This window comes from Syzygium oleosum, unplaced genomic scaffold, assembly GCF_021117445.2.
Source record: "Syzygium oleosum isolate NSW1041296 unplaced genomic scaffold, Sole_v2.1 Sole_v2.02, whole genome shotgun sequence".
NCBI classification, from domain to species: domain Eukaryota; kingdom Viridiplantae; phylum Streptophyta; class Magnoliopsida; order Myrtales; family Myrtaceae; genus Syzygium; species Syzygium oleosum.
Genome location: NW_026607486.1, coordinates 10957258 through 10982271, shown reverse-complemented (window position 1 = coordinate 10982271; position 25014 = coordinate 10957258). Strand labels below are relative to the sequence as shown.

Genomic DNA, 25014 nt, shown 5'->3' with positions numbered 1-25014 from the left:
CATAAATCCCTCCTATTTCCGGAATGGACATTGAGATGCTAGAATTATAAGCGTGAATACGAAGAAAAATTATTATTTACAGCGCGATTTTGAACTTGTCGTTTTTTCTCTTGCACGCGTGTGACACGTGCATATTTTTGAGTTGTATATATGTCAAACCTCATCAATCTCAGGAAATCTTGCTCATTTAACTTTATGGTAATTTGTTAAATCGGTAGGATCACAACCCACTATTATGAAAGCTTTCGGCCTAGGATTGGGCCGTGCAAATATAAGGAGGCAAATAAAGGTCTTGAAAAATTAAATTCAAGACTTCCAACTTTGATAGCAGGTAAAATTTGTGAGATCACAACTAACTGCTTTAAAAGTTTAAGCGCGATTTCGTAACTGTAACGTAATTGATTCAAATAAGTTCTTTTTACATCTAGTTGCGATTTTTGCAAGCCAACAATGTTTTTGATGAATTTCACTTAGATGATCATAATGATATTTCCAGAAAGTGATTAATATCTGCTGAACAATGTGAAATAGTGCCTACAGAGAGTAGAGATAATGTGTTCAAATCTTGAAAAGCCTCCACACCAAATTTTATTTCAGAGATTCTCAAATTACAATCATACATACATCCTCAGATCACAGGCCTGTGGTTCTTGACAACATACTTCCTTTGGGTGAAGGGTGGTGATGAATTGAATCTGTTGTTGCATAACAAACGTGATGGGATTTCAGTTTAAATCTCAGAGGACATGTCTGGTTCAACCCATGGCATACTTATGGGTCCAACTGCGGGCCGTCGAGTCATACTTGACTTTATCGGCCTTGCACATGTGGGCGATCTCCGGAACGAGCGGATCGTCAGGGTTCGGATCCGTGAGCAACGAGCATATGGATAACAGTACCTGTGAGAATCACTTGTATATTGGTACGGATTGACTAGGAGTCAGTAAGTCGTGAACAAATTCTTCAACTGTGTATTGGATATACCTTGGAGATTGTAAGGGCAGGACTCCACTGTTCCTTGAGGATGTCCAAGCATATATTCCCATTGCTATTGATATTTGGATGGAACACCTTGGTCTTGAAAGCAACCTGCAAAGTTTGCCCCCAATTTAATTCAAGAAATTCTTGGGTTTGAATTTAAAATTACCCAAGAAAAGAAAGATTTGGCCTGATCTTTGCACCTTTGGAGGCTTGAAAGGATAATCAGGTGGGAAATGGATGGTCACAAGGAAGACTCCACCAGCATAAGGACTGTCGTTTGGGCCAATTATGGTTGCTTGCCAATGAAACATGTCCTCACCCACTGGACCTGAAAGACACGGCTAAAGTGATTATATAATTCCTTTTTTGGTGGGGAGAAATATAATATTGTTTTGAGCATAGGCCCAATTTTGATCAAGTCCCTTGATGTTCCTGTACCTGCACTGCAAGAAGATGGGGGGTCTCTTTGCAAGTCCTTGAGCTCCTTCAGAATTCTCTTGGATGCCATTGAAGCCAATACGTTACAAGGTGAAGAAGAAGTTAACTGAAGGGGAACAGGTTGTGATGAGTCAAATGGGAAGGTGGTGGTGTTTATAATGGAGGAATTTGAGGTGGTGGCGACTGGCGAGGAAGAAGAGGGGAAGCAAATGTGAGAGATTGGCTAAACGATTCCTTTTGAAAGGAAGATGAGTGGGGAAAGAATCAATTCTTGCAGAAAAGAAAATGGGGGCAGGAATCATGCATTTAAAATCTGATGAACATGACAAACATGGCCAAAGTTCATCAGCAATATAAATCAGGACTAATTTTATTGCCAATTGACTGCAATCTTGTAATGATGCCACACCGACATACACGCGAGCGTGTCCATACGCATGTACAGGAACAGGGAGAGAGAGTGCCTAGCTATTACGACGAATTGATTATCGGATGCAATCGTCACCCGATAAATTAGAGGGTTCAATCAGGAGGGTTATCCCTGTATGATCCGGCGAGATAATGCTTCAATCGTGCATCCCTATCACACATGGTCAGGGGAATGTGAACCTTGTTTTTTTTTTGGGAGGAAAAGAAGGAACCAAGGAAACAGATAGGATAGCTCCAGGCAAAACAAGAAAAGAACAAATAAAAGAGGAGGAAATGCCCCAGCTAGTAAAATATCCATTGATTCCATTCAGAAATGCAAGAGTTGCTTCGTTAGATACCTTCTAATGCACCACCCACCAATTGTCACAAATTGATTGTGCAAGCCATCTCTATCAGGGCGGCTCAAGACTCAATCCCTTGACCCTCAACAAAAGGCAATTCGTGATAAGCCCTTGAGAATCTTGGGACTACTCTGATCTGTTAAAGAAGATTAAAAGGCAAATATTGATTCTGACATCTTAAAAATAGACCTCACATTGTGCACCTTTATATCTGTCCCCTTCAAAATACATTCTCTTTGCACTAAATGGCCTTCCAATTCTGTGTCCCTCTTCTTTTAGAGCAATTCAAACACCTTATTTAAATGCCCCAAGTTTCATAATTTCAGTCACTAAAGTATGTCTCGTCTGGCCAATTGTGTTCTAAGATTTTTCGGAATTGGCGAACCAACAGCATGAGACAGGAAAGGTCTGAGCCATGCGCCTTAGAGATGATAGGGTAGGAGCTAATGTTAGAGAGAGAGAGAGAGAGAGAGAGAGAGAGAGAGAGAGAGAGAGAGAGAGATCAAACTGGAAAATAGAATCAGAGGACCATTTCTAGAAGACTACAACTGCATCAACATGCACACCAGTAGTAGTTACCAAGAAAAACACATGCACAATACATCCTAGTAGTAAACAATGCGACTTTTTCAACCAAAAGGAAAAATAATACAACTCTCTAGAGCTTTTATGAAATTTTTTGCTAGTTACCCGCATATAAAGTAAGCCCTTCATAATGATATCAGACCACAGACGAGGTGCAGCAAGCAGAACTGCAATGCTCTGTCGACATCTCCCTAGGTTGTCAGTTAGGACTATTAACATCACTCGTTTACTCCTTTTGCAGTAATTAATTACTACTCCATACCACAAAGAATTTCTTTCTTCTTGCTCTCCTTGCCATGCTCATAAGATAGAGCATGCCTTTTGAGCCTTTCTCTTCTTCCTTCGCTTCTGTTTAGGGGGCTGCAGGACCACCTTAATGGCAGCATCGAACACAGCTTTCACGTTCTGCGATCCCAAATTAACAAACTTCAAGTAAGGACATGACAGATTATTCAATCCAACATGTAAATAATTTCAACTGTAAGTGGAATCAGATAATACGAACCTGCTGTGTTTTTGAACTGCATTCTATGTAAGCAGCAGCCCCTATCAGTTTCTTTAGTTCCTCCCCCTTGCAAAATAGAAAAGAATAATGTTTCAGTGAAGCTCATTCAAAAATAAGTCCAAAAGATGTCAATAAAAACCAATAAATAATGAAAGTTGAAACTATCTAAAGGAAGAATAGAGGGTACCTGGGCTGTGGTAATGGGGACGGCGCCGGGGTGGTCTAAGAAGAACTGCTTATCATCTCGTACATCTGTAGGAAATAATATATGTCATGAAAATGAACAAAAGAGGTTGCTTGGGATACTATAGACGAGACTGCAGTTTTTTACAGGGGATATTAGTGCTGATTAGTGAACATTAGGTACTGTCTCATCAAAGGCTAACGAGATCACACAAAAAGTACTGTTGCTTATTAGTTATCCACACAAGTATTGTGCATGAGGATAACGAACCACTTTACAAGTTACCTTTTTTAACAACAAATAGAGACCAGCAATCAAGTTATTAAGACAAGATATCTGACATGAACCCGTGTGCTCACCAAGATCACACTCAAAGCAGACACTGAGTTCAATTAATACCCTGGGATTCGCATGAACCCGTGTGCTAACCAAGAGTACTGAGAGAGTTACTCAGACGGGATATGGTCCCTAAGTTTATTAAACAAGGTGGCTCTAACCTGGGAGCATTCTTGGTATATACATGGAGGAAAAAAGAAAGAAAGGGGTTCAAACGAAAATCAAAGTATAAAAAGCCACACTCTAAATCAAAAAAAAAAAAAAAAACTTTGAAGCAAATTATCTTTAATGAAATACCAAACTTAATGGTGGCCAAAAATATGAAGAACTAGCAAGCTAGAGGATTGATTCAAAGGACCATAAAAGCTTTCAGATACAGAATATCCACAATGTAATGAAACAGAACAATTGTACTTAATTTCAACATAGCTTCGGAAAGTAATTTTTTGCAGCAACATAAAAAGACCTGCTGTAACTGATACCATACCCTTTTTAATTTCTTATTTTGAAGATAAAAGGTTTTTTGCTGGTAAGAAACCAAACATTTGGTTCAGTGCTCTCAATATCTTCAAGTTCCAGGACTGCAATATTTTCTTGTGACAACTATTCTGATTTTCTGCTCCAAACATCCCCTCCTTACAATTGATTGTATTCATCTGATATAAGTTGTTTGCTTTAGTTGTCCCAATTAATCAGTATCATCATGTCATACTTAAACACACTCATTAGTACTGTGCTATATGTAAGGCATAGGATCACAAGGGAAACTTAACAGGAAAAACTTTTGCGCTACTTCAAGTATATAAGACAAATTCACAAATTTTCGATTATGAGCAAGGTCGAATTTCCAAGTCAAAATTGATTTTAATCTGTTAACCCTCATTGCTCTGTATGTGTGTGTGTGTGTGTGTGTGTGTGTGTGTTTGAGAGAGAGAGAGAGAGAGAGAGATGTTTTGAAAATGGTTTACGAACCAAGCAAGTGTTGATCTGCGGTTCAACTGATCCTACCAGTCAAGCTTTTCAGTCCAATTAAAGTGACTAATTAGATTAAATACGCTATGTACATAAAAGAATGCAATCTTGAAAAACAAGTTCAGAAATATCTCATAACTTTTTGAAAGTTTAAAAGAAAAGAAAAAAGAAATAAGCACATCATTGCTGCCCAGATCAGATGGCTAGCGAGCACCCCTTTGATCCTTGAGGTCACTTATTTGAGACTCATCACCAGCAACTAAATCCTTTTTGTATAGAAATGAAGCCAACAGATGGTAGTAAATATATTTAAATGGTTCACAGGGCCAAAACCGATTCTAAGAAAACCGGACCAGGTCCAATTTGCCCCGATTTAACCAGTTGGACTGGCTGAGTGGTCCACCAAAGACATGCAGGCTATACTCATTTTAAGATCAATATCACGTCGCAAATCGGGTGAGAACAGATAATGCCATATGTTGATTAAATACGTGAACTAATGAACAAGCAAAACTACAATCTCGAAAAAATGTACCATATGACATTGAGATAGATGCCAACAATTGAATTAAATCATATTGTACTACCAACAAGGGTATGGTATCTGCTACTAAGTAATAGGAGAACGAAGGGAAAGCCATAGACTCTAACCAAGCTTCGTCCCCACAAGAATAACCGGAACACCAGGTGCATAATGTCGCAACTCAGGAATCCACTGAACATTTAAGGGAAAATACGTAAGATCAACAAATGTGGTCTGATCATGCAGGCAAAGAGAGAATGCAGAAATCGAGAAAAGAACTTAAGCTGGGTAAGACTTACCTTTTTGGCAACATTCTCATAGCTAGCCTTGCTTATGAGAGAGAACGCAAGCAGGAAGACATCTGCTCCACGATAACTTAAAGGTCTCAACCTATTGTAATCTTCCTGTCCTGTGGCATTGGAAATTAGCATCCCGATCAAAACATGAAGAAACGGATTTCAGCCAAAGCATAGTGAAGGAAATTTCATCATCAGAGATTGAGGACCAACCAGCAGTGTCCCACAACCCCAGATTAATAGTGCTTCCATCAACAACTACGTTTGCACTAAAATTGTCAAATACAGTTGGCACATAATCCTGCTCCAGAGCAAAATAACATGAGAATCGAAAGATAGCTCTTCAATTCAACAAGGTGCAGATCAAATAATCATTATAGATATGATCAAATGATAAATTTATAACTGAACTTAGTTCGGAGTATATCATCCAGCATTCAGTTCATCAAGTGTAACGCATGCCCTACCTAGTAAAAACACCCTAGATACACACAACAAAGCGTGAGGCATACAGTCCATAGTAAGTGCTATAAAGTAACTCATTAAATTGTCCCCGGCAGAAACATAGTTTACCTTCAAAATATAAAGGCATCTTTAAATATGATAACTTGGTTCATTAAGTCACTAGTAAGTTGTGCGGGACGAACAGATTGAAATTTCTCCCACAGTAAACAATCCTTTAGCAAATAATCTGACTGATCCACACTACAATGTCAGATACCTTCAAACCACCAGTATTCGTCAAATAACACCTCCCAATACAGAGAAGAAAGGACACCAATATTGCTTTGCAAAGTGGACAATTAGTGAGAGTATTTCAAATCTCACCCAAAAACAAACTAATCAAGAGCCAAATACTGAGAAATTTTGTAGAAATTCTCATGTCTTCATCAAAAGACTTCTCAAATCAAATCCGATTTCATAGTCCATACTACAAATGGTAAGACTAAAGAGTCATTACCATTTGAGAGAATGAATAGCAATATCTCCATATGTGGCTTTGTGTGAAAAACGAACCCATTAGCTATGGCCATGGCAACCATGTTACTTGCATAATTTAGTCCAAAAAGAAAACTAAAAACAGAGACATGACAAGCATAATTTCGAAAACAAAATTCCTATGTAACAAAAGAAGCAAACTCCGCCAATGCACACAGGTTAGCATAAACCTAGAAACACATTATCAAAATCCAATGCCGCTTTCTTTTCTCTCATTTTGTCACCAACAACTAGTAGAGATTGGGGCCAAGAAGCAAACACTCACCACCAAAATCCACATCCTAAAGTGACCCAACAAATTATCAATTTCAAATCGCTCTTGCAAACCCAAAATTCGAACAACTTCACCCCCCCTTCCTCAGCACCCGAATAAGAAAAATTTCAAAGAAGCGCAGCCACCCATTTACACTGATTGAACCCACAACAAAATTAAGTCCAATTGCTTCAATCAATCGATAATGCCATGAAAGGGTACCAAAAGAAGTGGAAACAGCTCAAGTCTTGAGTGAGTTTGTTTTTGCTTACAGTGGGGAAGGTGTTGCTGGTGTAGGAGATGAGCATGCACGTCTTGCCAACAGCTCCGTCGCCGACCGTGACGCATTTTATGAACCTCGACGGGCTCATTCTCAACCCGAGTCAACCCACTTTCAGACAGGACAGGCTTCTTTTACTCCCGATTTTTCAGAGATTTTCTTCGGACACAGAGAGAGAAAGACTGGGGAGTGGGGAGGGACTGCCGTTGCCAGCTATGGATGTTTATGGATAGCTCATTGATCTTTTTCTTCTTTTGGGGATAAAGCTATCAAAATTTCCAAATTATATTTATTGTAACACATTAATCTTAATTTTTTTTTTCGCAACACAGAAAATTCTAAATTTATACTTATATGACACATTTACCTTCTGTCAAAATTCATTCAATAAGTACTTTAAAAAATCTGCCTACATGGACGTTGACATAAAAACGACGTTATTTTGACTGAAAGTCATCTGATAGAATCTTTAATAAGAGTAAATGTATATAAATGTACAAGTTTGAGGCTTTTATTCTCATAAAAAAAGTTTACAATAAAAATGTAACGAAAGGCATAGTTTGTGTTTTATTTATTTATAAATTTCAAGATAAATATGTCACTGTGAGCATGGTTTAGAGTCTTTGATGGCTTTTCCCTTTCTATCCATTGCTCAATTTTAACTTTCGTCATTCATTTTTCTTTCCAAATTGGGAAAAGAGGTTAATTTCAAATTTATTAAGAATAGAAAAAATTTAATCAAGAGTCATTTTGGTGCCCATGAGTGGATGACTATTTATATAATGTCTATATTGTATTTCGTTTTCGCTATACGCTATGGGATCTCACAACCACCGCCGCACAAACTAACATATATTTCGACCACAAAAAATAAACTAACATATTAATTAGAGGATTATTTTTTTTTCCTATTCTACCTTATTCGAGACACCAAATAATCTCCGGTCAAAATATCAAATTTCTAGCCGCTTGTGAAACTTTATTTTAATTCTTTGTTTTTGTAAATATTTTTCAAAGTAAATACGATACGCAAATTTTCTCAAACTTAACTCCTGAAAAAATAGTTTTTTTTCAATCAATTTAGACCAACGGTAAGAAAAAACGAGACATTTATTGGTACTATTAAATTTAGGGTTAATACTATGAAAAACCCCAAACTGGTACATCTGTAACAAATTTACCCAAAACTAATTTTTTGACCACAAAAAATACTAAACTGGTACACTTGTGACATATTTATTATCCGATAGTTAAAAAATTAGCTTAGTGTAAATTTGTCACATATGTATCATTTTGGAGTTTTTTGTGGTAAAAATATTAGTTTATGATAAATTTATCACAAATATACTAGTTTGAGATTTTTCGTGGTATTAACCCTATAAAAAAAACACTAATTTTAGCTTGAGTTCCAATTTTGGCCCAAAGTTTTTTGTCTCGTAAAAAAACATAACTTATAGTTGATATCCAAATCTAGTCCCATCATGTTTCGGTCTAATCATGTCCTTAAAGATTCAACATGTCATTACACCTCTACTTTGCGAGATACGACTATCGTTGCTAAAGTTGCCGCAAGAATATGAATTGTTTCGAACAAGGCAAGAGAAGTAAATGTGCACATTCAAATAGGAGATCCTTTTTGCCACTAAAGTTTCCTTCTATTAATCCAAAATCAGGGATAACTCGAGTAAGCTTTTCTTTATGAAAAACAAAAGCTTTTTGCCTTTTCAGATTAAAGAATCATATTGGTCTTTGTTTTTGAAATAACTAGTTTTATCTATAGTGATCCAATCCGTATGTTCATATGAAAATGGATTTTGCTTTTAAAAAAGAATATTTACGCAAATGTTGAAATGGACTGAACACATAATGAAATTTAAAGAGAGTAAGAGAAATGCAAAGTAGATTTATACTGGTTCAGTCGGTCCACATTGGTCTACTCCACTTCCCAGCTCTTAACAACCTAAGAACGAGGTCGGAACCTGCAATCGCTTAGCCTCGACAACATTTATAGATGACAATTGCCTCTCCACTAAGCTCTAGAGCTCGCTCTACAGATATAAACACTTCACTTTACGCTCCAGCACTTTTATGATTACTGCGCATGACGCTCTCTCACGGAGAACTACGATCAGAAATCACGCGGTTTCTCTCAAAGAATAAGCTTAGCAAGGGAAGCACACGCAAAGCTTGCGAGCAGTTCTTCAACTCGGCCAATCCTCAACTACTAACTTTGATGCGAATTTATTGCCCTGCACTCGGTCTGTCTTTATGTTCAGAGTGTTTATCTGCAACTAACTAATGGACTTTATCTGAAGTAGATAAAAATGCCTTTAGGGCTTCCCTAAACGCTGCAAATTGGCTCCAGGACACCAATTTGAATTTGATTCTAACTGATAAAGAGCTAGGTCTTTTGTTCCAAGTTCGTGGATAATATTCACTTTGTCTATAACGAGAACTTCCTCTACGACACCATCCTTCTAGACTTGTTGAATTTTTAAGATCCGAAATCTGTTTACCTACTAGTCGTAGGTCCTTCCAAGCATATCGATGTGCTCATGTTCTCTAGGCCGTACTCCTTTTTTCGGTTCATTAAGTATCTTGACGATCACACTACCTCTGAGCTTGTTCTCTAATTGAAAGGTCCCTCCACATTTTAACATTTTCTACTCCATATCATAAATCTGCATTTGCAAAGTGAGAAAAATATTCACTTGCATGGACGTCTTATTATTAACATTGCATATGATACCGTTGACTAGAAATCATTTAGGGAAAATTACCAAAAAAGTCCTAAATTTATTGCGCCAATTCAGTACTAAACTTTTTAATTTGGCCAATTTAGTCATAAACATTATGACGATTCACCAATATAGTCTTTTCGGCTAATTTTGGTCGGAAATCGCTGACATAGATGTCAAGTGTCCTACGTTGCATGACGGCGCTTACATTGACCTTTTTTTTTTTTGTAATTTTTCAATAACATTTCTGGATATTTTATATATTTTTTATTTTCTTTTTTTTCTACTATGGCTGGCGAAGGTCACCCAGGCCTCGCCAACCTGCTAGGCGAGAGCTGCCTCCCCGCTGTTGACCAGGCTGCGAAGGCCTTGCCTAGGTCTGGGCGAGGGAGGCTTGCCTTCGGCCAGCGAGGACAGGCCTCGCAAGCAGCTGGCGAGGCCAAGCCTCCTCCAGATCTGCGTGAGTTGGGGCTTCTTCGGCCACGGCAAGCCCTCACTGACCACAGTGAAAAAAAGAGAGAAAAAGCAATAAAAAATAAAAAATATATAAAAAAATTCAGAAAAATGTTCGGGACTAAATTGGCTAAATTGAAAGGTTTATGACTGAATTGGTATAAGTGCAAAGTTTAGGACATTTTTAGTAATCATCCAAAACTATTTGATTTGCATACTCAAACATGCATATTAGTATACACGAACCGTCTTGTCATCTTCAGAATATCATAAGATTTTCCAATATATGTAACCAAAAGGCTTCTTACTCTTTTAATACTTTGACCGGGAAAAAACGGAAGTAACTTCATCGTCCTTGCCCAGAAAATGTGTGTGGCCATAAAACGCCACGCGACAAGTAGGTATCATGTTAGTGATTTTGGAAACTTGAGATCTATTTTGTCTTTGTTCCCTCTTTATATTTCTCTATGTTCCTTTCCTTTCTTTTCCTTCTCACTGTCCATTTCAAAAGGGAAATGCTAGTATCTGAAAGTGACCAATAGAATTAGTTTATTAATTGATGTGTTAAACTGTTACTAATTGTTAAATATGTCCCCCTCCTCTTTCAAAGGCCCATTCTAGTCTTACACAACATCTAATAAACTCCTCCCTCCATCCCTTAACCCCCTCCCCCAAATCGAACCACTGGTCCAGGGTCGAGGGCTTTCGATGCAAGTTCGTCGCCTCATTAGGGCTTTCGACCTCTAATCCAATGGCCGTCGATTGCTTTGACGGTTGCAGCGGTGAGAGCGGTCGCGATTTGTTGCCGTCCCGTGCATGAGCATGGCGGGAGAAGCAGAAGAGAGAGAAAATAGGATTAGAATTTTGATTACGGCGTGTATGACTCTACACAAATATGTAATGACATTTCGATGAAGTCATGGTTTTTTTTTTTTTAAGACAGTGCATAAGGTAAATGAATTTATGAAGTAAATTTACTGGTGCTTTTAATGGATTTTCCTTTTGAAACAAATTAAACGACTAATATTTTATATTTCAAGAAAAAAAAGAGTGGATTAATCCATGTGAAAATGACCCCTGATGGAAGTACTGATCTCAACATAATTTACCCCATTCCCGACAATTTCCCGGGCCACAATGAAGTTGCTTCAAGTGATGGAAACTAGATTAACTTCCTTCCACCAAAAGTAATGAACATTGTTCAGAAACCTGAACTCGATCAACATGCTTGGAAGTAGTTAGATGTCAAAACATAACTAGTTGCCTTTTTCTTTTCTTGGAGTATAGGAATATCAAAATCGTATCGTGTCATGTTCACGCTATCAAATTTGCCCAAAATCATTGTGAGGTAAAAATAACGCTTTCTATTTTTTGGGGGAAAAGTAATAGGGTGGAAGAGCAATCAGTGCAAATGATTTTCTTTGAGCATTACCATAAATGTTCTCCACTCAATAAATTACTCTGCACCACCTGCGATATGAAGGTCCAAGATTATTGAGCCCGACACTGCAACTCGGCAAGATGCTATCACCTCCGCCAACTATTACCAAATAGAATAGTTTATTATCAAAGAGCCCGTCTAATTACTTTGTTCCAAAGGAATTAATTTAAATTAGAAATCACCGAGTACATAAATGTTTCTCACAAGGAAAAATCATATCCAAAGATTGGACAATAGATGATCCAATCAGTCATGACGTCACGAACAAAATTAGTGCGTTACACTCCGACTTTGATTGAAATCATGATTTGATGGCATGAGACCCGTCTTCTGTAAAGTACTAAAAAATTTGACATTGGACAAACACTTCCAAAAAACAAATCCTCTTGATTTCATGATAAGTGCACAATTTAGCTCACTCAACCCAATATGGGGCACTCAGATCCTCTGGATACTTATTCCTCTCTCCGTTTAGGAGCTCCCCTCCCTATCCCAATGGTGATAGTTTTCCCCTCAAAACCTAATCCGGCCTTCCCCAGCTTTAATCCTTCTTTGTTTCCTCTCCCCGTGAGAAATCCCAATCTTCCCTTCCTCCCATAAATCCAGGAAGTCTAAAGATCCATCTTCGTCATGCCCTAATCCAAACCCCCCCATCGAATCATCATTTTCCTTAGTGGCGTGGAATCCTCAAGCGCATGCCATCTGTTTCTTCGTGAATGGCAGAATATTCCCCCTCCGAGGCGTAGGGTCGGGGTTCCTTTCGGTGGGTCGGGAAGAGCTGTTTCTCTACCGATTTAAACCCCAGCTTCGCTAACCTTCACCCTTCATACTGAGTAACTTCCATCGCGACCCTAAAAGTTCAATCATCCCAAACTTCCTCATCCATCCTCCCCGTGCCCTGCTCAGCCTCTAGTATCAACTTTCGTACCAGAAGTAGATGAAGCTTTTAAACTACAGTGTAATCTTGGGGCAAGAAGGAGCAGAAGCCGTAAACTATAGCTGTTCAATCATATTTCCAGTTAAGTTGTCTCATTAAGGACAAATTTACAGCTGTTTATTTCAGTCGCTACTGTCTATAGTAGTACAACATTGTCGATCTCAGAGAAATGGGGATCAATTTGGAGTTCATGGTAAGTGCCATAATCAGAACAGCATAGTGTAGTGAGTTTCACATCAGAACCTACTATGCCAAAGGAAGATGATAATGCAGCCCGGGTGGCAGCCCTGTGTAAAGAACTGGGAAATCTATGGTCAGAAGATGACCTCGTGCGGTTAAATGGCGAAATCCCTGCAGAAAAACAACAAGAAAGTGCATTAACATTATATGGGAAACTGTACTCAAAACCAAATGTGAATGTTCAAGCATTCATTAACACAATGAAGAAGTCGTGGAAAACGGACCGGTTAGAATGCGAGCTCATCGAGCCGGGGCTCTTCTCCTTTTCCTTCACTTCGATAGAGGAAAAAAACAGGGTACTGTATTCAGGTCCATGGTCCTTCTCGAGTAACTTACTAGTTCTTCAACAAGGCGAGCCGGATACTCCCGACCATTGCTACGAGTTCACACACTGTGCCTTTTGGGTTCAGTTGGCAGGTATTCCCCGTGGGAGGTTATCAGAAGAGACAGTTAAGGAAATAGCAAGGAAGATTGGTGAAGTGGTAGAAGTGAAACTTGACTCAAGAGGAGGAGGCCCTAGTAGAAGCTGTAAAGTAAGAGTTCTTGTGAACCTTTCTAACCCTCTAAAGACAGGAACTATTGTAGACCTGGAGCATAAGAAGATCTGGGTGGACTTTAGATACGAAAGACTCCCGCATTTCTGCTACTCATGCGGGAGGATAGGGCATTATGCAACCTACTGCAAGGAAGTTCCCTTTGCGGAGGCGGGCCCCATGGTACACGCAAGGAGCAAATATGGGCAATGGCTGAGAGCGGAAGTTCGAGAATCGAGCCCCTTTTGGAAGATCTTTTACGGTACGTATAGTCCCTCTACGAAGGAAAACGAGGTCATCCCGGGAACGCAAAGGGAACTTATTCCTAGAGAACGAGAGTTGTCTACATCTAAGGGTAAGACAATTATTGGGCTGATTGAAGATTCTCCTCAGAAGGAGAGAGTAACAGAAGGGACACAACCAGATTGCTTGAATAGGAAAGGTCAACTAGGCTCCACAAGCCAAGACACCCAGCTAATTCGGTCAGGGTTTGCAATGAAAGATGGACAACCGAAGAAACCAAGGAGGGAGAAGATCAGCACGAAAGCCTTTAAGAAAGTGGCCGCTACGAGGAAACAGAAAAAAATCGATCCTCAAGGGGTATGCGAGATTCTCTATCCCTCCATCAATGAAGGAACTCTCCTCGACACTCCGATCAAGTTGGTTGATGGAAGAAATGATTGGGCTCTGGTGGCTAGCCCTAATAAGCCACCGGGGATTATATGAAACTTTTGAGCTGGAACTGCCAGGGGCTGGGCAATCCCCTGACAGTCCAGAATCTCAGAGCCTTAGTGGCTCAAGAAAGGCCTGACTTAGTCTTCCTGATGGAAACTAAAAACAAGAGACCAGTCGTCGACAGAGTGAAAAGAAGAACCAACTTCCAAAACATAGAGATAATAGACCCCGAAGGTATCGCCGGGGGTTTGGCTGTAATGTGGAACGAAGGGGTGACGGTGGTGGTGGAAGATTCCTCTAGAGAATTTATAGACATTTTGTGTAGAGATCAAGATAGTGGGACTCTCATGCGCATCACTTTCCTGTATGCTCCCACAAACTTCCAGGAAAGACTCAGGCTGTGGCAGCATCTACAAGTAATAAAGGTAGCTAATCACCTCCCTTGGATATGTGCTGGAGATTTCAACGAAATATTGTACCATTGGGAAAAATCAGGTGGTAATGGGGCGGAGCACTACAGACTAGTTGCATTCCAAGACTGTTTAAATAGATGCTCACTAATGGATATCGAAAGCAAGGGATGCGCATTCACCTGGTCCAACAATAGGGAAGGAAATGCACTCGTGCGGGAAAGATTAGATAGAGTACTTTGCAACATCAATTGGAGAGTGAGGTTCCCAAATGCGGAAGCATTCGCTTTACCTGCTATAGGTTCTGATCATAGTCCTATTCTGCTGTCCCTCCAACCAAATAGGACTAAAAGGAAAAAAGCTTTTAAGTTTGAGGCGTTTTGGCTGGCCGATGCGGAGTGCAAGGAGTTGGTGAAGGAAGCTTGGGGTGTACCGGAAGTCATCCCAATCTCGTTTGCTGGAAAATTGAAAAAGACCTCAGATGCTCTAGAGTTGTGGAGTAAAAAGAAATTCTCCAATGCCCACAACAAGATCGAGTTCTTAAAAAGAAGACTCACGACCCTTACAAATGCAAGTAATGGTGGTTCCGACAGAAAAGAAATGCAGCAAATCAAAGTGCAAATCCAGAATTTGTGGAAACAAGAAGAGCAATATTGGGGCATGAGATCAAGAATTAATTGGATTAAGTGGGGAGACAAAAACACGAAATATTTCCACGCCGCCACGATCCAAAGAAGACAAAGGAATAAAATTGCAATGTTGAAAATTGAAGACACATGGTGTAGAGATCCCAACAACATAAACAAGCACATCGCCAGTTATTATGAATCCTTGTTCGAAACAGTGGGTACCAGGAACTTCAGCCCAATTCTAGACCAATGCTCTTTTCCAAGCCAACATGAGATGAATGAGGCATTGATGGCAGCGGTTACCGTAGAAGAGGTCAAACAAGCAGTGTTTCAGCTAGGAGCAACAAAAGCCCCAGGACCAGACGGGATGAATGGCCAGTTTTACCATCACCATTGGGAGGAACTACAACATGATCTACACAGTCTTGTCAGCAATTTCTTCCTATCAGGCTACCTCGATCCAGAACTCAACAAAACACACATTGTGATCATCCCTAAAGTCACCCATCCAGAAAGCATCACACAATTTAGACCCATTAGCCTATGCAATTTCAGCTACAAGATAATCTCAAAGGTGATGACGAATCGCCTCAAACCCTGGCTTCTGAATCTAATTGCCACAGAACAGAGTGCCTTTGTGAGTGGGAGGTTGATTCAAGATAATATAATCATAGTCCAGGAGGTCCTACATCAACTAAGAATTCGGGAACGGAAAAGGAAGTTTCAGGCGATCCTAAAGTTGGATATGCAAAAAGCTTACGACAGAGTGGAGTGGGACTTCCTTTGCGCTAGCATGGTGAAAATGGGATTCAGCCAGGAGTGGGTGTCATTAGTGAAGCAATGTATTTCCTCAGTCACATTCAGCGTTAAAGTGAACGGTGAGCCATTAAAGTACTTCCAACCAACACGGGGTATTAGACAAGGAGATCCACTATCTCCTTATTTGTTTATAATCATGGCAAATATGCTTTCGTCTCTACTAAGAAAGGCTGTTGAGGATGGGAGTCTGAAAGGCATCAAACTGAATAGGAATTGCCCAACGTTGTCACACTTACTTTTTGCTGATGACGCTATTTTCTTCCTGGATGGGACAATAGGGGAATGCCAAAATCTGGCAAACATCTTAAACCAATACTGCTTCGCTTCAGGACAAGCAATAAATCTAAACAAATCCGGAATCTTTTATAGTGCTGGTTGCCCTCAAATCCTCAAAAGAAATTTGGCGGATGAACTAAGAGTTCCAATTATGGAGAAAACCGGGAAATATCTGGGCATCCCATCAGATTGGGGACAAACAAAAAAACAGATGTTCGCGTGGATATTGGCAAGGGTAAATATGAAGTTGGAAGGCTGGAAGGAAAAGCTGCTCTCAAAGGCGGGTAAGGAGATTCTAATCAAAACAGTGGTACAATCACTTCCCCAATATGCAATGTCTATTTTCAAAATCCCAATCTCAGTGTGCAAAGCGATTGAACAGAAAATAGCTTCCTTTTGGTGGAAACAGAATTCATCAAAATCGGGCATCCACTGGAAAAAATGGGAACTCCTTAAAGAAAGGAAAATAGATGGGGGATTGGGCTTCAAGGACTTAGTTACCTTCAACAAGGCTATGCTAGGAAAGCAAGCGTGGAGACTGGCGCAAAATCCAACTGCCTTGTGGTGCCAACTACTAAAAGGCATTTATTTCCCAAACAGAAGTTTTTGGAAAGCAACTAAGGGCTCCCGGCCCTCGTGGGGGTGGCAAAGTATATTAATGGGAAGGGATACCATATGCCCTGATGTGAGATGGCATGTCGGCAATGGTGAGAGCATCGACATAAGAGAGGACAAATGGCTGGAAAGGAGAGTCATAGGAGGTCCAGCAAACAGGGAGGACCCACAGAAAGTCGTAGAACTGATAGATCAAGAGACAAAAACGTGGGATGTTAATCAGCTTACAAGACTGTTTCCGGAGGAGATTGTGTCCGAAATCCAGGCCATAAAGATCAATCCTATCCAGGACACCGATAGACAAATATGGAATGGAGCTACAACAGGAGAATATTCGGTAAAACACGGTTATTCTAGACTTCGAGCAATTCCTTCCAAGCAAAATACAGAACTCGCGTCATCCTCTTACCAGCAGCCCCGCTCACTTTGGACAGAGATATGGAAATTACGCACAGAACCAAAAATTCGATTGTCATATGGTGTGTGTGTAGTAATGCTTTGCCAACTTCAGAAAATCTATACAAAAGAAGGGCCTTACCTGACCCACTTTGTCCAATTTGCCGAAAGCATCCCGAGACGATGGAGCACATCTCACCCTCTGTGACTGGACCAACAACATATGGTCAGACCCGAGAATCCAGATGGACGTATCACCGATAAATCTAACAAGGATGGACAAATGGATCGATGAAGCACTCACCAAAAGCTCAGCACAATTGGATCCGGAAATGCTTGCAGGAGTCCTCTGGCAAATTTGGAAGGCAAGGAACGCCTGGGTATTCAATCAAATTAGTCCAAGCTCCGGAACAATTGTGGAAGAAGCTGTTTTTCTAAACAGAAACTATCGGGAGCAAAACTTAGCTGAATCGAGGAGTTGGAAGGCCAAAGCGAAGACAGAACGCTGGACGCCCCCAGAACCAGGAACTCTGAAATTCAACGTCGATGGGTCTTGGATCGAAGGGAAAACAGAGGGATCGGTGGGTGGGATATGCGGAGATTACGAGAGGAGTGATTATTGTGGGGTTCGCCAAACGTGTCTCGCTTCCTCCCCGCTGGAAACCGAAGGCAACGCCGTAAAGCAGCTCTTCTCTGTCATGCGAGCAGAGACAACGAAGAAGAAGGAAATATTAGCAGAGAAGATTTGCTTACAATCGACAACGAAGCTTCAGTAAGTCTCACTTATAATCCGAAAGAAAGCCCATGGGCCTTGAGAAGCCTTTTTGTTGATTGTAATGTACTGCTCTCCCAATTAAAGGAGGTTTCCCTGGTCCACTGTCCACGAAACAGCAATCAAGCGCAGACTGGATAGCCAAAAATCATCGAAAGGATTTCTACCATCCAACTGGATGTCTAGACCACCCCTACCTCTATGGGATTTATTTTGTATCGACTCTAGTCATATTCTCTCTTGTGATATGTTTCCAAGTGTTTGAATGGAAAGTAAAACTTCGACCAAAAAAAAAAAAAAAAACCCAATATGAGCAAGTGAGTGGCATCCGACAAAGATAGCAAATAATCAAATTGCAGAAAAATCAATCCTAACCTAGCAAGACAAATGTTTGTGTACGTGATCAATTGATGGCACATCAAAAACTATAGACAGGTACACCAAGATAAAGCACCCGGTGCGACTCCTAAGAGAGAAATCATGTCATAGCATCACGAGAAATCCCAAATCTCATGCGAACTCTAAAAGTGTTTCCTAATTTTAGATGCATGTATGAATAGTTTTAAAAGGTTTCAGGTGTGGATCAGTTAATATATCCTAATCGAGTTATAATTTATGATTTAAGTTTTTCACTGAAAGTGAATCCAACTGAATATATTGATAAACTTGAATTCAAACTCATTATTGGCAATCTCTCATAACGAGGTACTTGGCTCCTCTTGCGCATCCCAACAATAGGCATCCTAGTCAAGCCTCGCTCAGTTGAAGCGAATCAATGGCGATAGAAAATGGAAAAGTGAAAATCGACCTATTTCATTGTAAGGGTCTTGATTTATGGATGGTGTAGATTGAGACTTACATGTATCATATGAACCTACACTTACTTTTGTTTAGGGAGAAGCCAAATCAATGATGCATGCTAATTGAGATTGCTAGATAGACAAGCAAAAAGTGTTATTCTGTTGTTGTTGTTGTCTAGTAACGTCACGTTTAACACCTTGAATGAGAAAACCACAATGAGTTTGATGAATGGCTGCTAATTTCGTCTCTTTTGAATTATCTACTTTATGATTGAAGAAACCATTTAGTATAGTTTTGTTTGTATTACTATTACCAAATTGTGTGGCGTTAATTTACTTGTGTTTGGAAATGAGAACACAGATCATGAGATTTTGTGGGACCACTACCAACAGTTAAAAAAGATAAAACTCTTAGATGAAAATATGATTTATTATTTAAATATTCAAAATCAGATAATTGAATTTTCTAGCACTTATACATGTGCTTTTATTAACATTGGGAGACGTGGGTGACTGGGAATTATTGAATAAAAATGGTATATACTGATTCGCCATTAACAAAGTTTCGAATGTGTTAACCACTATAAGAAGAAAACTTCATATGGTAAAGCGTATACTATATGTTTATTCAATCACTTATAGTTGTAGTAATTCAAAATCACAATATTTCAGATGTTATCAGATCCGGTTATTGGAAAATGAATGCTATTTCGATTCTGATTGTTTATTTGGGTGCTTTTTACTTTATTCACATTATCTCCAGTTTAATATATGCAGAAATATTTGATAGATATAGGAATGAACGGGTAAAATCAAGTGCGATATGCTTAACTAAGATAAATAAGAATTAAATAAAATGATAGAATATGATGCACACAGTGGTTCAGCTTGGACCAAACATATATCCACTCTCTCGTACTAATAGATACCAACAAGCTATAATCCACTAGTAATCTCGTGAGTAGTTACAATGTAGCAAGTGACGCATCCACTTAAAGCTAGACCCCACCATCAATTCACAAGCACTGCTTACACACTTGTACACTCCTCAAAATACAAATTACAACAAGTTGCAAGAACAACTTTCGAAAAAGTATAACAACAAGCGCGACGCAATAAGCAGAGTGTGTGACTGTATCAGAGTTAATAGCTTTCTCGACTTCTCTTAACACCTTCTTCAACAAAGGATGATTTTCTTATATAGTCTTCAATCTCTAAATTAGCCATTCGATAATCCTCCATATAATCAATTTGCCATGTGGAATGAACAACATAATCACCAGAGATCTAGTCACCAATACAATCCAATCTTCCTAGCAATAGCGAAGCTTCCCAAATCACGTTGGCTATATAGGACTCTAGCCCGCTCCTCTGATTGAGTGAATAAATTTTGCAAGAACTGATTTGATTAATCTCCGGTTCTCTTTTTTAGAACTCCAAACCTAAAGCCAGCTGTCAAATTTATTTAAATTATAAATTAGTGAAAGAATATCTGGGTCTTCTTATCCTAAATTTTTAAGCACGTGTAACGTACATTCATCACAAGTGATAGAGTGAGCTACTTCTATTCAGTAACTCGTGAGCCTATCCAAGCTTCTTGCTAGTAGTTGACCGACGTATTACCTTCCATTTGATCTTTCTGAACATGCTAGAGATCACGACTTCACCAAACTGTTTACCTTGTTCAGTACCTCCAAGTTTCCATGAGCTTCCCACTCTTTTTGACTTGTTTACCTTCATCAAGGTTCATCTAGTTTCTATCATTCTTCTCACTTGGTACTTCAGAACCTGTCAATGGTGATAGTGTCACCTACATCAACACATCCTGAAATAAGAGAACATCTATATTTATCAAATAAAAAAAAAATAAATGATTTTGTCAACTTTAAAATGTCATAGGAGGTTTCCCAACATAATCCGGTATGAAAACTAGAAAATCATGGAAAAGAACACTAGAAGTGCCAAAAGTTGTGTACCATGCTAACTTTAGTACCAAAAGTTATATTTTTGGATCATTTAAGTGACAAATCAGAGAAAAAACGATCATTTAAGTACCAAACCAGAGAAAAAAATGATCACCTAAGTGTTAATTCCGGCTAAATTGATTATGTGGCATTTATAATTAAAAATTTTAATATGACATGTCATATTTTTTTAAAAATCCAGTCAACATGGACATCCAAAACGACATTGCACAATCCGACTGGCACTGAAGTGATCATTTTTTAACAACTGACACTAAAGTAATCACTTTAAACAAAATTTGTTACTTAATCGATCAGTATTTACAACTTTTATACGGCATCGTTTAGGGGTTATATGCTAACTGGACAAGCGACGAGCCACATAAGACAAAAAAATTAATAAAATATGGCTACATCGGATTTCCGGCAACTCAGATCGGAGTTGGCACTTAAGTGATCGTTTTTTAAAAAAATTGGCAATTAAGTGATCCGGAAAAAACTTTTGACACTAAGGCTGTGTTCGTTTGCGGAAAAATATTTTTCCGGAAAATATTTTCCGCGTTTTCCGGTGTTCGGGGGCGGAAAAAGTTTTCCGTGGGAAAACATTTTCCTTTCCCACCCCAAATCCTTCATTGTTTTGAGGAAAATGATTTCCTCTTTTCACAAAGAGGAAATCATTTTCCCCCAAATTGAAGGCAAAATTGCCCATGGGAGGGAAAATGTTTTCCGTGAGAGAGGAAGTTGATCGCCGGTCACCACCGTTGGCCGCCGGCCGCCAGTCGCCGGCCGCCCGTCCGCCGCCGCCCGGCCGTCCGCCCATCCCCGCCGCCGGCCGGCCGGCCGCCTCCCCCCGCCGGTCGCCCGCCGCCCCCCGCCGCAGCCGCCCGGCCGGCCGCGCGGCCGGCCGCTCGCCGCTGCCCGCCGGCCGCCACCGCCGACGCTCGCCGGCCGCCCCCGCCGCCGGTCGCCGGTGAAAAATACTTTCCGAAACTTTTTCGTATTGATCACCGAACACCGGAAAATTATGTTCCGGGAAAACATTTTCCAGGAAAATGACTTCCGGGAAAATATTTTCCAAAAGGAGAATATTTTCCGCCAAACGAACGGAGTCTAAAGTGAGTGTCGTATACAATTTTTGGCACTTCCACTATCCTTTTCCCAGAAAATCAATTACCAACCGATTCTTTATTGTGTATTCTGGTGTTTTCTACTTTATTCACATTATTTCAATGCCTATAATCAAACAAGATCATCATCACCACCTTTTGACATTCTCTTTCTCTTTCAATGCTCCATCCTGCTTGCCGTGAGGTGCAAGGTCAGGATCCATGTAACCTCGCCTCTCCTTACTCAATTTTCATTTATTATTCATCACCGTTAAGTTAGTTTCCACATTTATTAACAAATGTTGATAGTGATTCAAACAAAACTTGATAACTTAGGAAGGGATGATATCATAACTTTCGTACAACACTCACTTGAATATCATAGCTTTTTTTTTTTATCATTTGAGTGGTTGACTTCTAAAAAACCGTTCACTTGAGTATAATAACTTTCAATCAATTACTTGAGTGCCATAACTTTTAAAAAACATTCATCCAAATGTCATAAATTTGACGTGGCATGGTACTTGTGGTGAACATCTTTAAAAGGTTATGACACTTAAGTGAACGAATGAAAAGTTATATAGAACTCAAGAGATAAAAAATGGTTATGGCACTTAAGTGAATACCATACGAAAGTTATGACACGTGTGGTGTCATTTTCGCCTTTTCCTATAAGAATTAGTAAATTTAACATCTTAATTACTTATGTCAAGTATTGGAATAGTTGGTTTTTCCTACAAGAGTTAATGAATTTGATAAGTTTGTATGCTCCGAAAATAAATATTGGTAAATTATTAATACCATTGTTAATTCCAATAATCAAATAAATGTTAGCAATTAGATCAAATAAGAGTTAGTAGAGCATATATGTTGGTAACTTAACTCGCGAAAAGTTGGTAAATCACCTGAATAAAGACTGGTAGTCATTATATGAGTTAGTAATATTGACGCACCGTTAACTTTGACAAATAAATTTTAGTAAATTATTGGAGCAATCGGTAATTTTGAACATAATAAATGTTGATAAGTGGATTTAAATAAGAGTTGGTAATTTTCCATAAAAGATAATAATTTTAACACATTGGTAACTTATGTAAATAAATGTTAGCTTATTATTAAAATAGTTGGTAACGTAGGATAATCTAGTAACCGTTAGCACTTTCGTAACATTCTGAGTACCTTAACAATGTGTTATCAATTGAACAAGTTGCTAGTCAAAACTTTGTTGCTAACGTGTTTTGATAGTTATCAACGCTTTTCACATGTTACTAGTACGAAAATGTATTCGCGACTTGAGAGTACTCATACAATTGATCTAAACAAAACAATACTCAAATAAGGTATGATAATACCAATAAAAAAATAGGTTAACACCATAAAAAAATCCCAAACTGGTACACCTGTAACAAATTTACTAAAAACTAATTTTTCGACCACTAAAAGCCCCAAACTAGTACATTTGTAACAAATCTACCATCTGCTAGTTTCTATTAAATTGGATTAATACCACAAAAAATCACAAACTAGTACACACGTGACAAACAAAAGGTAAAACTTGAACTAGTTCATCTGTCAACTACCACGTGTCATCCAACTAATCAATTCGATAGTAAAATTTAATGAAAACTAGCAGAAGGTAAATTTGTCACAAGTGTACTAATTTGGGGGTTTTTTATGATCAAAAAATTAGTTTGTGGCAATATACCAATTTGAGGTTTTTCGTGATATTAACCCAAAAACATAAAGCGTGGTAATAGAAAATCAAGCCCTGTCGGACAAAATATAACCTCGCTGGACACGGTGAGCTGTAAAGGGCAAGTCTACGCAAGTTCTCTAATATAGACCAATTTATAAAAAGAAAAATTAATGAATATGCGGATGTAATATGTTATGCAAAATACACCTTCAATAAATTATTTATTTAAAATGAGCTATTACACGTGGTAATAAAATTTAACTAATGCAATCTCAAATGCCAGACAATACTAAGAGAATGAATACATACATACATACATATGTACGAATATGCAAAATCCCCTAACTGCACCCCTAGACATGTTTTAAGGATTTGTTAATGTAGATACAGTCTCAAATCAATAGCATGCCAGATTCAATTTTTGTATATTTTCTATTTTATGACATGTGATTTCAGAAATAGATGTGCAAATGTGACAATTAAATAATAATGCAACCTCAATGTCATAATGCAAATTTAATATGCAAAGTGTATGATCTAATTTAAAATTATACAATGAAATTAGGCTTAATGAACATGCAAATCCAGAATTTCTAGCACCCAACCAAACAATTTCACTCGATATGAACATTTCGAAATACAATCGAGGAACATGATTAATCCTTGCATGGACTTACTCTAAGAGACAAAAACAGGGGCAAAAGGACACTATAAGTGTCATAAGTTGTGTACGGAGATCACTTTGGTGTCATAACTTTTTTTCGGATCACTTTGGTGCCAACTTTTTTGAAAAACGATAACTTTAGTGCCAATGCTGACATGGCCATCGGAAATCTGACGTGGCTCTTTTTTTATTAATTTCCGATGCTGACATGGCTCACTAGAAATATGACGTGGCTCGCTGGAAATATGACGTGGCTCGACGGAAATCTGACGTGGCTCTTTTTTTGGCCGGAGTCACTAAAGTGATCTCTTTTCCTCCGACTTGGCACCAAAGTGATCCGAAAAAAAGTTATGGCACCAAAGTGATCTCCGTACACAACTTATGGCACTTATAATGTCCTTTTGCCCAAAAACAGGCATTTAAATCATAGAGTAGTCCTATCAAGTTATGGATACAATTTAAAGTCCTAGCAGACACAGCTTGATGGCCAAGCTTTGGTCTCACAGAAATATCCAACTATATACTTAGAAATGGCGACGAAATCATCCAATTAGTAAAAACGACTTAAATAACTAAAAAAACCAAATTGGATCCTAAACGGAGTCATTATCCCAAAGAACCAAAATTAAATTATACCTGAAACAATATGAAAGAGATCAAAATCGAGCATCGGAGGCAGTTCATCGTGGGCAAAAGGACACTATAAGTGCCATAACTTGTGTATGGCG

The 25014-nt window shown here is 38.9% G+C and overlaps 2 protein-coding genes across 2 annotated transcripts; both read right to left on the bottom strand.

Annotated features, from left to right (window-relative positions):
- Nucleotides 1-557: 557 nt before the first annotated feature.
- Nucleotides 558-1706, bottom strand: LOC115681490 (ubiquitin-conjugating enzyme E2 5B-like). Its single transcript, XM_030605455.2, has 4 exons — nucleotides 1420-1706; nucleotides 1182-1309; nucleotides 985-1089; nucleotides 558-899 (listed from the first exon to the last, which is right to left on the bottom strand). The coding sequence occupies exons 1-4, from the start codon at nucleotides 1487-1489 to the stop codon at nucleotides 756-758; spliced, it is 447 nt and encodes a 148-aa protein (XP_030461315.1). The 5' UTR covers nucleotides 1490-1706; the 3' UTR covers nucleotides 558-755.
- Nucleotides 1707-2697: 991 nt separating this feature from the next.
- LOC115681570 (rac-like GTP-binding protein 5) lies at nucleotides 2698-7347 on the bottom strand. The gene is made up of 7 exons (XM_030605549.2): nucleotides 7115-7347; nucleotides 5804-5891; nucleotides 5594-5703; nucleotides 5423-5486; nucleotides 3467-3531; nucleotides 3280-3345; nucleotides 2698-3179 (listed from the first exon to the last, which is right to left on the bottom strand). Exons 1-7 carry the CDS (start codon nucleotides 7211-7213, stop codon nucleotides 3075-3077), a joined length of 597 nt encoding a protein of 198 aa, XP_030461409.1. The 5' UTR covers nucleotides 7214-7347; the 3' UTR covers nucleotides 2698-3074.
- Between the last annotated feature and the right edge of the window lie 17667 nt (nucleotides 7348-25014).